The 14,244-nt window shown below is 28.9% G+C and overlaps 2 protein-coding genes across 3 annotated transcripts; one reads left to right on the top strand and one right to left on the bottom strand.

Annotated features, from left to right (window-relative positions):
- Positions 1–8,296: 8,296 nt before the first annotated feature.
- On the bottom strand, positions 8,297–9,414 carry LOC132939355 (small ribosomal subunit protein uS14m). 2 transcript variants are annotated; one of them, XM_061006462.1, is made up of 4 exons: positions 9,041–9,410; positions 8,792–8,950; positions 8,518–8,696; positions 8,297–8,448 (listed from the first exon to the last, which is right to left on the bottom strand). In XM_061006462.1, exons 1-4 carry the CDS (start codon positions 9,113–9,115, stop codon positions 8,445–8,447), a joined length of 417 nt encoding a protein of 138 aa, XP_060862445.1. In that variant the 5' UTR covers positions 9,116–9,410; the 3' UTR covers positions 8,297–8,444. The 2 variants fall into 2 exon arrangements, with proteins under 2 accessions (XP_060862445.1, XP_060862446.1); XM_061006463.1 differs by lacking the exon at positions 8,297–8,448 and having other exon boundaries at positions 8,514–8,696; positions 9,041–9,414.
- Positions 9,415–9,510: 96 nt separating this feature from the next.
- LOC132939353 (charged multivesicular body protein 5) lies at positions 9,511–12,497 on the top strand. The gene is made up of 4 exons (XM_061006461.1): positions 9,511–9,846; positions 9,943–10,094; positions 10,845–11,010; positions 11,977–12,497. Exons 1-4 carry the CDS (start codon positions 9,778–9,780, stop codon positions 12,250–12,252), a joined length of 663 nt encoding a protein of 220 aa, XP_060862444.1. The 5' UTR covers positions 9,511–9,777; the 3' UTR covers positions 12,253–12,497.
- The last annotated feature ends 1,747 nt before the right edge of the window (positions 12,498–14,244 follow it).

Here is a 14,244-nt window from a genome sequence, read left to right as displayed (position 1 = left end):
AGTTATCCAAAACTGATCTATCCATCTAATAATAACCTAATGATAACCTATATAGGTCATTATCCATAAAATTACAAAGTACATTACTACCTATATGATATTTATATGTGTACCTAGAGTACTAGTACCTACCTATCTATATTAATAAAAGGCAATCTTTGTGTGCCACGTGCGTGTGTGTGTGTATGATCCACAGCCAAGTCTATCGTACTCTGCATAGTTTTGAAATTTGGTAATCGTATACCTATATAAGGTCTGAGTATGTGTACCTATTTCGAAGCCAGTTTTTTAATTTTGCATTTTAAATAGGAACTTAGACATGTTTTGGCTCACGAAAATCAAATATTGTTTTTGTTTATTTAAATGGTTGTTATTGGTTATAGATTATATCAAACTATAATTAGTAAAAAAATGGCATATAAAATTACAAATATATTTTTTAAAAAACTAATCAAATACCTACTTATATGAACACAGTTGTTGCAATACAGAATTATGGAAATGGAAAACCATAGAATTATTGTTATTGTAATTGTGTTATAAATTTCAACTGAAGCAAAGTGGAAAACGATTGAAAGATATAGATTAATGCGAATGCAAGTGAAGTCTACCAATACAGCTATAATAAATAAATATAATATCTACTATATAAAATCAAACGCATACAACGGATAACTTTTATGCAAATTCACAATTTTCGACCAATTTTCTTAAAATGTTTGTCAATGGATTTAATCAGTAGTGTAATAGGCTACTTTTTATTATTTGCTTTTTAATTTTCAACACATAAATGTTAAATTTAGATGACTCGCGAAAGCCTATAATTTTTTTGTTTACCTATATAATGTTGCCATTGGTGGTTACAGAAAATAAAATAGTTATTATAATTGGATATCATTTTATACCTGTATATTTTATAGGCATATGGTCAAAAAACCCAAAATTTCGTGGCAGAAATTCGTATTTCTTAAAAACATAATTTCAGACGACATTAAACAATTTTTCTTGTATTTTAATATAATATAATATTTACCTAATATGTTATACATAATATTATGTTATAATAATATGTAATATCAATGTATTCATCATGAGAGACAATTTTTCAACACTCGTCACGAATTTTTCGACAACTGGTCTGGTAAACGCCGTGCAAACGAACTCGACATGCGCTCAAGCCCCTATAGTTTTATAATATTGATACTCAGATAGTAATTTATATTATGTATTTAAACTTGAAGCTTAAGCTCCTGCGCCGAAATTTACAGTCGTTTTAAATTACCACGAATAATAATGTCGTCACGGATAATTTACTGTACGAATGTACGATTAATTTTACTATCCGATTAGTCGTTTTTTCGGTGTCGAGAAAAAAAGCAATCATATAATTGCCGTACAAAAATTAGTTTTCCACGAGGACGGCGAAATGGATATTTTGGCCTATATAATTTATTTCTCCTGACGTCGCCGTCGATGGATTCTACCCGCGCTTGGCCTTGTTAATTGACCTCGATAATGATCGCAAGTCGCATTGCCAAGGCCGGCCAACCAGAGCAACTCTACGCACATCCTTCCCATCACGACCGAATCGTGTGTGCCGATGCCATTTCTACTTTCTAGGTCAATGCGCAGCCGCCGCGTGTCCGGATACGACGACGACTCCCTCTTGCACGGACATGGCTATACCATAACACTGGCGTGTAAAAAATTATACCCACGTTTGAGTAGTGTAAATCGTAGGTAGGAGGTAGTCGTACTTTTTACTTTTTTCTGTTATACTCTTCGCATCGTCGAATAATCACCAAACATTGCAATACTTATAATAAATATATCTATGGCGAATATAATACTATTCATATATTATATAGGACTATGGATATGCAAACGATAAATCAAACATAATTTCATTTTATGATAAATCTGCAGTATATATTTTATGCTTGTACTTAGTATTAATTGTTTTTTTTTTTCCGAGATAACAATAATATGTTTAATAATTTAAAACATAAAAATATACGCCATTCGGTACCTATTGTTTTATTCGTCGGCTATTCATCTACCTACATAGGTATAATACTATATACCTACCTATATCAATAATTATCAATATATTATGACCAACATGCCTACTGCAGTGTGCCAAACACCGGTGTCCGGTGCTAATTCTTAAATTAGTTAGTTTTGGTAATAAGTGTATTTATTTTATTTCTGAAATAATATAAACAGACTATGGAAGTAGGTATTTAAAAAAATAAAATGGTCGTATACCTACCCATCTATGTTTATTAGGTCAGACACAGTAACATTATAATACATTAATACCCGTATCTACCAAAACGTAGATAGGTAGGTAAATCATCTCCAAATCAACAAATGCCAACGTATGTGGTCGGTATAAAACAGTTTTATTTGTGTAATAGAATAATACCTATTATTTTGTAAAAATATCCACAAATATATAACTTAACCTTATGGGTACGTAGTAAGGTATATTTTAAATATACAAATATATTATTATACAATTTTAAACTATTCAGTAAATGGTAATTTAATAAATAATACCTTTTAAACAAAAATATTTTAGTTGGTAGGTACCACTTTTATAGTAATTGTATTATATTAAACTAAATAATCTTAATATATTTCTTCTGTCAGTGTGTAAGTATTTAAACTCCTCCTAAACGGCTGAACCGAATTTGATGAAATGTTATGTGTGTGGCCATTGAATGGTTTGGTTTCACAATTTTATTGGACCCAACCCGGGGGGGGGGGGGGGGCGCTCAAACAGAGATTTTGATATTTACGATGGAAATTTTTGTTCATTAATGGTTGCTACTGGTTGTGTAGGAGAAATAATTAGTAGAAATTACTATTTATTTATTATCGTTTATTAGGGTAGATCAGGTACAATCATGCATCAAATCGAATTTTCGCATATGTCCTACCAAGGTGTCTGAGTTGCACTTATAGCAAGTGGATTGCCTATTAGATATATGCTGTGCCCGCGATCCGAAATAGTCTAATTGCCTACCAGGATGGCTGAGTTGCACTTACTGAAACGAGTTACATCCAAAAGGAGTTAAACAATCACAAATTCTTTAAGAGTTGTATTTTTTTACGGAAAACGAAGTACGCGAGATCAACTAGGATAATAATATGCTAATATAGTATATTAGATGATCTTGTTTTAAAAAAAAATATACCTATACAAAATTATATCCAATTTCTAGTGACTAGTTGATGAATGCCGGAATATGTTACGTATGATATAAAATGATAATAATTACTTCTATCAAATTATTTGATAAATAATTAATTATGAAACTATAAAAAATGTAACGATAATATGCAGGAAATATTGATATATTAAATTGCCAATTCGTTAAAACAAATCACATTTCGATTACAACATATAGAACAAATAATTATATATGTCTAATACAAATTTGTCGATTCGGAAAAAAAATCCCGTTAAAAAGCCCTTAAATAAGAATACGGTAAAAATCCCCAGCTGCAATAGAAAATAATTAAATTTAATTAAATTTTTACTAGAATCATGTACATACAGGGCTCACCAAACACACTCGCTCGCCCTTTTTCTTCTTCAATAATGCAGTAATTCAAAATCTGACTTAGAGACCATTTTTTAAAATTCTTGAAACTTTTGTACATATTTGAAAATTGTAATGATTAATATTAATCCATCAACATTTATAATTTGTAAAAATGGTCTAGGTAAGCATAATAAATACTAGATTCAATATAACATTATTATTTATTACATCTTTTTTATATTTTTGTACTATTATAGGTACCTACCTAGTACCTACTCGTTCAAAACATTTTGTACTAGGAATATAAACAATTAAAAAAAAGTATCCACTAAATAATTTACAGTAAAAATGAGAGTTACTCATTTGAAAAACAAAAATTTGTATCATCATAAGACACTCTTGAAGTCTTGAATACAAAATAATTCACGAATTTGAAAATATGGGCTTTGAGTATAATATCTAATAGTTCCGAAAATCAAAATTTGAATAAAGGATGGTCAGAGGGTGAACATATTTAGTGAATAACACTATATAAACTAAATAAATATAGTATTAAAAATGTATGAAACATTTCAGTTTTCTCTCTCCCGAATGAGATATTCTAAGTAACGAACACCAGGTTTTTTCATACTATAATATGGACTATACCTAATGAAATTGTTCCATTTATGATTTATGAAGGTTATCTTCAAAATGTATGCTCACTTATTTTATGAAACAGTCGTAGAGTTGTCTAGAGATATCAATTTTTATGTTTCAACAGCAGTTTTGTGTCATAGGCCATAGCAGTATAGCACATGCGACATACGTATTAGAAATTAAATTTACACTGTGGCCGCAACTATGAATAATCCAATTTCTTTCAAAAATGCCTAGCTATAATTTACGACAGTGTTTGGAACACATTACGGTGTATTGTGTATTTGTGTGTATAAACTAGGTACCTATAGGCTACAATAGTGGTAGTTCGTATAAGTAGTATTTGACTTTATACCTTGAAAATGTTATATTTTAATGTTAACTTCGTTTAAAAAATCATAGATATACCTAACCTACATAATTGTATTGTAAAACATATTATGTGTAGATTATTTTAAACTACAGTATTATTTTATCATCAGTAGGTAAGGTTTTTTCGTTCTTGCAGTTTCTTATAATAATTATAACATTTTGATTAGGTAGGTACCTAGTTGTAAATGTTTCAAAATAAAGAAACCTCAAATGTTTAATGCCATGTCCACACAGTCTGGTTTTGGTTTTGTTTCTGTTTTAAAAAAACAATTTAGATTGTCCAGTTTGTCGAGTGTTACTGCTGGGTAGCTACTCACCTCCCGCATTCAAAAGCCATGTAAATAAATTCAGAACATATGCTCATTGTAAATATTATATTACAGATTGTATATAATCTAATAAATGTTAAAAAAAAAAAAAAAAAGATTGTCCAGTCTGTGATTGGACTTGGGACAAGTATAATATGGTATTATACCGGCATTATACTGAATGTTTATGGGTACAATATTCAAAAGTAATGTAAAAATATGATTACTTATAAACGTACAAAATCAAGTCATTGAAATGACCTGTATTTTAGAATTTGATTATCTGAATACGAATACGTACAATTTAATTAAAATGGTGAATTCCAGAGCACACCTACTAATAAATAGCACTATTTAAACTATATTAATAACAAAACGCCTTTTTCATTACTGCATTACCGCCTGTAAATATTATGTAATACGCATGCTAACAAAATATCACTAGATTTATTAAATATTATATAAAACTAGGTAGAAGCCTATGCAGACATGCAGTTACAGTTATACAGTAAACAACTGTTGTGGTCTCATTAATTTTAGTATATTTATCAATTTAAATATCACTAATCACTATATTATTGTATTATAATATATTATAGGGGGACGGAGTGGCCGACGCACACCGTGCTGGTTCAAACCTCGACCACAGGTGGAAATTCTCTTCGAGCAGTCACGGTGTTTATATAGAGGCCGCCATCCCCCACGGGCATGGCAGATACCTACAGGTGCCCACTTGAAAATTTTGCCAAACTAAAACCACACATGTTTAAAAACCTACAGTACCTTCCCCCACAGTTAAAAACTATCTAATGGTCTAAGTTGCCGCGGGATAATTAATGGAAACATTTTTTGAACTTGAGGCCGGCGACTATGGCCATTACCTGTTGTAGAGGATTATGGACTATGGTTGGTAAGGTAAGGTGTTCCAACGGTTGTTACGGTAGGTAAGCAAACACGCGTATGTGTGGCAAGGTTTTTACTACTACGAACCCTGGTGGTCACCCATCCGGGAGATAGAAGCAGCGGGTATTACTTAATCTCAGTCTCATTCCGCGACTAGTAGCAGCCAACGTACCTCGCCAAGCCACAATATATTATATTATATATATGTACAATGTACATTGTAAATTAATAATTATTACACTCAACAGTCCCAATCACTAAATAACACGAAAAAATATCCGGCATTGATGTTTCAAAGTAAGCCTGGACGGGCTGAGCCTGTCAACAATAGTGCATACCAAATTTATATATACAAGAACAAGAAACTAATTTTACAATATACTAAGATTTATACACAATATTATTTAATAATTTATAAAGAGAAGGAGGGGTCCTCATCCTCATTGGCAAGGGATATTATATGCCTAATAGGTAAATTTAACATGTCTATGGAGGATATTGGAATGGAAAAAGAGACAGATTGTTGAGGTACATTAAAATTAATCAAAGATAGGAGAGTAGGTGAGTCTGTTTTTCCAGATGGGATATTTTTTAAAAACTCGAGATTAAGTGAATGTCTGCAATCAGCCAAGGAATCTAATCTGAGTCTTGTAGCTACAGGTTTATAATCATGTTGCATAATATGAGGGATTTGTAGCAAGGAACCAGCAAACCAAAGAAACAGTCTTTGCATACGTTCAATTTTAAGAAAGCTACTAATTGTATTGGGATCGCAGATTACATTGGCATACTCCAAAATACTCCGCACCAAAGTGCAGCCAAGTACCTTAAGGGATAATCTGTTACCGAAGAAATGTGCAGTTGGCAATATTTTTTCCTTATAATAGAAAAAAATAAAATATTAAACAATAGCTAAATTATAGATCAATATTCAGTAAGTACATCATGTTAATTATAAATTCAGGGCCGGACTGGTAGGGTTTCGGCCCACTATTCTCTGTAAGCAACCGGCCCATTTTCCTACATTCATCGGCCCAACTTAAACCAACAAAATATTAAATTTTCCTCAATAGTTTCTCAAGTAGTAAAGAGAATTAGAAGTAATAAGAATTAGAATTTAAGAACTTTTTCTATGTTGATTACAAAGAAAATATACAATATATCAATACATAGGTATACAACAGTAACACAGTATATAGCAGCATGAAAAATTAAATCTTATAATTATATATTTATGTAATATTTTAATTACGTGTGGATACGATAATAATTTAGGTAAAGTATGATAATACAAGTTTTTAATAATGTCAAAAATATTTTAAAACTTCAAATCATTCAATATATCTTTTTCTACAGACATAAATAAAAAAGCAGTTATAAGCATTAGTACAACTTAGTTTTACATAGATACTATATTCAACTTATAATATTAATAATATTTTTAGACATTGAAAACACAAGTGACCACAAACAATGTTTATATTTGTTGGTACTTAAGAATCTCCTTTACAATATTTTTGTATTAGGAATAGTGTCATGTTGAGTAATTTTTATTGACAGTCTTTTAATTAGATTTAAATTAAAATAATAAAGCAAATTATAATAAATCTTCAATTATTTGATATTCAAAAAAATATATGCATATATAAATATTTTATGTACTGGTTTACGTTACAAGACCTATTGCCCAAATTAAAAAATTAAATATAAAAGTAAAAAAAATTTTTTTAGACCAGAAAAATAAAATAAACATCTTTCTAATAAATTCAGAAAAATAACAAAAATAATAAAAATATATCACATTTCAACTGTTATAACTTTTGTTAAAAATATTTTTATAGACCTCAGAACCTATGTTAATTCAGTAGGATACAAGGATAAAAATGTGTAAAAAAAAATTTGTGTTTTCCAAATTTAAAAATAGTCAATTAAGTCCGCCTAATGTTCACTTTCAGACCGCTGTGGGCCATTATTGCAGTATGCTATATTGTATTCTGTGTTTATTTTTGAATATTTCCACTGTGTTTTGGTGATAATACTGCCAACTGCCGAACGCTCATTACATTTGTACTGATTCGTATTATTGACATAAAATATTTTAGTCACATATCTTAAATTGAACATAATAGTATATTACATGGTGCTACCTATACTAAGTTTAACTAGTAATAAACCTGTAAGCATAATTAGATTGTTTTTAATATTTATACATTTGTTTTTACATAACAGAAACTCACATCCCACTGTGCTGTAGAATAGTAGCACAGTCGCCTAGTCCAGCCCTGTAGAAACTCACACTAATATTTTAAGGTCTATTTACAAAATAGTGTTCACTGTTAAGATAGCAACCTAATAACCTTTTGTTCTAAATTAATAAATTATTATTTATTAAGTTTAATTTAATTAGATGTGCATTTATTATAAAAATATCTGGATGATTGTATATTTAAAAATTAACTAAAAAAAAACCATTTCACTCATAAAATAAATAGGTAAAAACTTAAAAAAATTTATAACAAATTGTATTATTTTCATCAACATTGTATTTACTTGATTTATAACACAATAATCATGAATATAACTCCAACTTCCAAGTATAATATAAATCATTTTGATTAATTTGTTGGTTAAACAAGACTATACATCAGCAATATTTTTCATTTTGATTTTACCTAAAAAAAATAATGATATAAGTATATTAGGTATTAAGAGTAACTACCAATATAAGAACATTTATTTACCACATTGCCCTTTGAACACCTGCTAATTTGTTATAATCAGCTAGATGTCTAAACACTATTCGACTCAAACGCCATCGTTTGACATTACCACGAGGACGAGAAGTTACCTGACAACGCTGTACAATTCTAGTTATACTAGCGTCTCTCGGACAATTGTAGATTTCTTTGTCGGCAATTTCCTATAATTTAAAAATACAGTAGTTCAGAAGTTCATCAAATTAAGCGGTACTCCAAAAATATAAATTTCACTGTTAATTTTTTCATTTTTAATTACTTGAATTTCTAAAGGAATGATATTGTTCTTACGAAGTGCATTATAGCGCAGCTTGTATACACCATATTCTTTAAGAGTGTTTCTTTTCCGTGCATCTTTTTTCATTCTAAAGTCTGGCCATTTATTACGAATTTGTTGATAACAAGGAAGCACACCCAACTAGAACATTTTAAAACAATGATTTAAGATTTAACATTATTATTTCTATAAGCACTACCTATGGTTATAGTTAATGTATTATGTACTTACACATGTATCGTTCACTGGCGTTTGAAATTTAGCCAGAGCTTTACATCTTTGAAAAGCATTGATGATAAATGCCATTTTTTATTTGTTAAATAAGATTTTATAATAATTATAATAAGATTTTCAAAATTAAAGATAATAATTAATATTTTTATAGATTAGAAAAGGTTATGTGGTACCATGTAAATGGTATAAGGTATATATTTTCACGTTGATGAATTTCCACAAATTCTACGTTGGCGTTTATGTTGTATATGATCTAAGGTTCCTGCAAAACGTTATCCGCAATTCCGAATTTCCTCTTTATCTTCTATTTCTTTATTTACGGTAACCAAGGTTAGGTATTGTGTTAAATACTTAACTCGAACCCACTAATTACTGCCAGCCACCGTATTATGCTGTATACATTTCTTATCACACTCCGGGAGAACTAGTGCTGTTATCAGAATGTAATTGAGATAATTATCACAGAATAGTCCACACTTTATAATTCTACAATAGAGGTATAAGCCGTAAAAATGAGCTATGAATCATCAGTCATGACGTTATAAACTTTATAATATAAAGTATAAACTAAAAATTAAATAAGTTATTGTTTATTTTGTAATGGTTGTACTGTTATTAGTTTCGAATTTTATTTTGCTGTGCTTGCAGTATTATTAAGAAATCGAGATTTTATTCTAAATAGCAAGGTTTTTTTTTATATAGTTTAGTAAAAAAGGTATTAACCACAAAGTAAAATGAACCGTATATTCGGGAAATCTAAAGAAAAGGCGCCTGCTCCGGATATGTCCGCCGTCATAAAAGGAGTAATTATATAAATAAATTATATTATACCTACGTTTAAGAATTTGATCTTCAGATGTGCTCGTAAATCGTAATTATATGTTTAAAATGGTTTGTAGGTAGATGATCGGGCTGAATCGGTAGAACAGAAAATCAATAGACTTGACAAGGAGTTAAAAAAACTGAAAGATCAAATGGCCAAGATGAGAGAAGGCCCAGCTAAGAATTCATTGAAACAAAAAGCTTTAAGAGTCTTGAAGCAAAGGAAACAGTGAGCTATGAAAAATAATATACATTATATACAATTTATATAATATTTGATTTTAAGACATTTCATCCCTGATTAGTTGCACTTTTCCCAAATGACCCATCCCTAATAATTGGTAATATTGCACATTTTATAACAAATCTAATTTAATTATTTATCATACATTTTAATTTTAAGATTTATATTTTTTTATGACAAATTTGCAAATTTGTTATACTATATTAACAATTATACTATGAATATTTTAAAGGTATTGATATCATGGTATATTAACATGTTGGCGGACAGTAACTGCTATAGCAGTCATACTGATTTAAATCATAATATGACCATGACTGGTATAGTAATTATACATTAAAAGTCGTACAAGGGCATGGCTGCTAGAGCAGTTGCGTTTCTTATGGCTTCACCACATTAGAAATTATCTAGTATCCTATTGTGACTTACTATCAATAAGGGCAAAAAAAAAAATCAAATATTCTAGAAAAATAATGGATTATGCCTAATCAGAGTGACAACCAAATTACAGTAATTTGCATAACCATATTAGCACTCATGATTGTCAACGTGTTAAGTATTTATTATAATTATTATATCATGTCCAAAGGGAGGGAGCTGAAATTCCTTAACTCCCTATTTCTGCATCTGGTTAAAATTATGGGTTTGCATCAGGGACTAAGAAATAATTATATTTTAGTCTGTGGTTTGCATTAGATATTTTTATCAGTACTTATTATTATGTATTATTAACAGATATGAAAGTCAGGCTGAAAACTTAAGAAATCAGTCATTCAATATGGAACAAGCTTCTTATGCAGTTCAGTCATTGAAAGACACCCAATCAACAGTAGTTGCTATGAAAACCGGTATGAAACAAATGAAAAAAGAATTTAAGAACATTAACATTGACGATATTGAGGTAAGAATAATAAGTAAGATAAAATTATTTTAATATTTGTTACTAGATCCAATGAGTATTCATGATATTTAAGAATTGCTTTCAATTGACAAACTAAAAGGGAGGGGATATTCTACATTTTACTCAAACTGCTTTAGGTGGATTAATATTAATATCTGTGATGACTGATATCTAGAAACTATCATAATATATACCCTGTTAAAAATAAGAAGCGCATAGATTTACATAACAAAACTGGTTTTGCCCATGGCCGCCTATGCGCTTCTTATTTTGAACGGTATAGCTTTAAACTTTTTGCTTTTTGACATACAAAAAACATAAAACATGTACCGGAGAAATGTAACTTTTGTACTTGGAGTATGAACCTAAGACATTCTTGACAAATAAATTGTCAAAACAAGGTTCACTTACACCGAGTTTGAGGTATACCAAAGCTAGTATTATACAATAATAAATAAGAATATTGTACTACATACAAGGAGCAATATTTTACATTAAATTTGCTGGTGCATATTTTAATATTTATGATACATACCTATAATAGCTATAACATGCACACTATACATTAATACACACTATAACTAAAAATGAACCCTAAAGAAGATTTAAAATTTAAAATATAATATATTTTTGATTCAAGTACTTTCCTAAAAATCTTTGTTGGACTTGATTTTAAATACTTGTGGGTATTTTTACCAGGCACTAGGTAGAATAAACAAGAAATAATGATGTCATTCTAGTAAATAGTATCAAAGCTAATACTTAACAGTTACTGATTGGGATTTGATAACATAATTAATTACAATACAGTGATGAAAACTAAAAGATTAGCCTATATTGGTAGAAGCCAGAAGGAAAGTAACATGTTACTAAAAATTCTGAGTAGTCATCTTTTCAAAGAATTCACTCTTTAAAACATTAAATCATTTGTCATTTTTCATAATTAACTGTTTAATTTTATTATAGGATCTTCAGGATGAAATGGCTGATATGTTGGATCAATCAAATGAAGTACAAGAAGCATTAGGAAGAACATATGGAGTACCAGATATTGATGAAGATGAACTAAATGCAGAGCTTGAAGCAATTGGAGATGAATTAGCTTTAGATGATGATACATCTTACCTAGACCAAGTGAATGTTCCAGACAAAGAACCTGGACAAAAAGAAAAGGAGCCTAGTAAACCTGGTGAAATTTCCGTTGATGAATTTGGTTTACCAAAAATACCAGCCCAAATCTAATTGTGAAAATAATAAATTACAAAATATGATATTCATGTTACTTATACCATTATTTTTTTAAGACTTAAAAAAGTATTAAAGTATCATCTACTATATTATACTATAGATTAATACAATTTGTAATTACAAATTGTTAAAAATTAATTTTTAAGCAAATTTTTACTTGTATTATAGTTGAATAATTACTTATTTATAAAAAAAATGTAGTTGGTTTTTTTGCACCAATTACAGTAACTCTATGTAAAGTAATGAGATAAAATTGAATTCAAAATTAAAAGCTCAATTAATGATTTGTTACAATGAATGTAACTAAAAAATATCATTAATTTTTTTAAATAATTTTACAACTAATGAGATTTTAATTAATTTTAAAATAAAATTTATTTTTGTAAGTCCATTCTAATAAATAATAATTGATTTTATATTATCAATTATTCATAATTAGTTTTAAGAACAACATAATCATTATGCATAGGCTCATAGATTTGTTTGTTTAATCTCTTAATTGGCTTAGTAAAATATAACGTTTCACCTTAAACTTAAAAAATAATAACTGTTATGAATTAAATAGTGTGAATCACTTAAAATGTAATTTGGAATTTTCTTAACAATTATGCAGAATTGTGTATCTGAGTTTCTCAAATGTGCATACTTATATTTTTTTTTATTGATACAATTCAGGACAATGTAAATAATACATTTTAATATACCATTTTTTTAAAAATATTATATACGAGATGCATCTAAATAATAAAATACCTACATACATAGGTAATCTTAACTTAGCTTTGACTTGGAGTCACACCAGGTACAGGGAATTATTAGAAATTTCCAATTATAGAAGTGGAACTTTATAAAACTTTTCTACATTATACTAATGTATTTTATAAGTATTTGGAAAAATCTCACACAAAAAACTGTAAAAGAAAAACAATATCCTAGTTATTTAGAAGGGCTATGCAAAACCGAAGATCCAAACAAATTTATCATGATATGCATACAATATTTCTTTATGCGGGGTAAATAATATGAAAATGTTATATTTTATTTATTGGTTGATGGCTGGAGAGTGGAGGTTGTGCAATAATGATGCATCCAACCTAATTTAACCTTCTGATTCACTATGTAGGTGTATACCTAGCTAGGTGTTTTTAGTTTTAGTCATATTAAGTATCAACTTCTAATTATAAAAATAATAAGTACCTTACTAATAGATTGTTCCCAGCTTTAAATAACTTTTAAATAGTATTTTGGAATTAATGTAAATCAATGTAATGATTTTTTGCACGTTTAGTTTTAATTTAAATTTTAAACATTTTTCATAGACTTACAAAGGGTAAATTTTCTTATCGATTATTTATTGTGTTAAGATATTTTGGTATGTATCTATTTGACTGTGTACACCATATCGCATACATATATCATACACATAGTCGGTTTGCCGAGAGAATGTGGTTATTTCCCGCATCTGACTGGTGCTGAGAAGTGGGGATTTGTGTGTTTGCGGAGGTGTACGAGTACGGACTGGTATAGGACATGTTTTGGTTTGATTGCAGTCTTGTAAAAGATACTTTTAAAATTGTATTTAAATACAGATACAAATACATCCATTCAAAAAGTATCAGGAGCCTTGCATTAAAATTTCACGCATTTTACCCAACAAACAAAATTTTATTGATATTTGTAGAAAAAAATTATAACTGACAATGTCAGTAAACAATTCAAAAAGAGTCAAAATATTTTCAAAATTTTATGGTGTTTAGAAAATAAAAATATAAACATTCAGTAAAATTTTCATGTATCTACAGTTATTCGTTTTTGAATAACAATATAATAACAAAACCTCTACAAGAGAAATCGAGTGAATATCCAATATTATAAAAATATGAAATCCAAACGCTCAGAAATATGTAATTAGATTTGCTTGTAGACATTTTTTTTTTGATAAAGGTAGACAAACTTATGAGGAATCTTGTATTACATTTTAAAATC

Source organism: Metopolophium dirhodum, chromosome 2 (assembly GCF_019925205.1).
Source record: "Metopolophium dirhodum isolate CAU chromosome 2, ASM1992520v1, whole genome shotgun sequence".
NCBI lineage: Eukaryota > Metazoa > Arthropoda > Insecta > Hemiptera > Aphididae > Metopolophium > Metopolophium dirhodum.
This window is presented reverse-complemented; position numbering and strand designations above follow the sequence as displayed.

Coding starts and splice junctions, on each gene's coding strand:
- LOC132939353 (XM_061006461.1), top strand. CDS start 9,778: ATGAACCGTATATTCGGGAAATCTAAAGAAAAGGCGCCTGCTCCGGAT. Junction 9,847..9,942: donor TGTCCGCCGTCATAAAAGGA/GTAATTATATAA, acceptor AATGGTTTGTAG/GTAGATGATCGGGCTGAATC. Junction 11,011..11,976: donor TTAACATTGACGATATTGAG/GTAAGAATAATA, acceptor ATTTTATTATAG/GATCTTCAGGATGAAATGGC.
- LOC132939355 (XM_061006463.1), bottom strand. CDS start 9,115: ATGGCATTTATCATCAATGCTTTTCAAAGATGTAAAGCTCTGGCTAAA. Junction 8,951..9,040: donor CGCCAGTGAACGATACATGT/GTAAGTACATAA, acceptor AAAATGTTCTAG/TTGGGTGTGCTTCCTTGTTA. Junction 8,697..8,791: donor TCATTCCTTTAGAAATTCAA/GTAATTAAAAAT, acceptor TTTAAATTATAG/GAAATTGCCGACAAAGAAAT.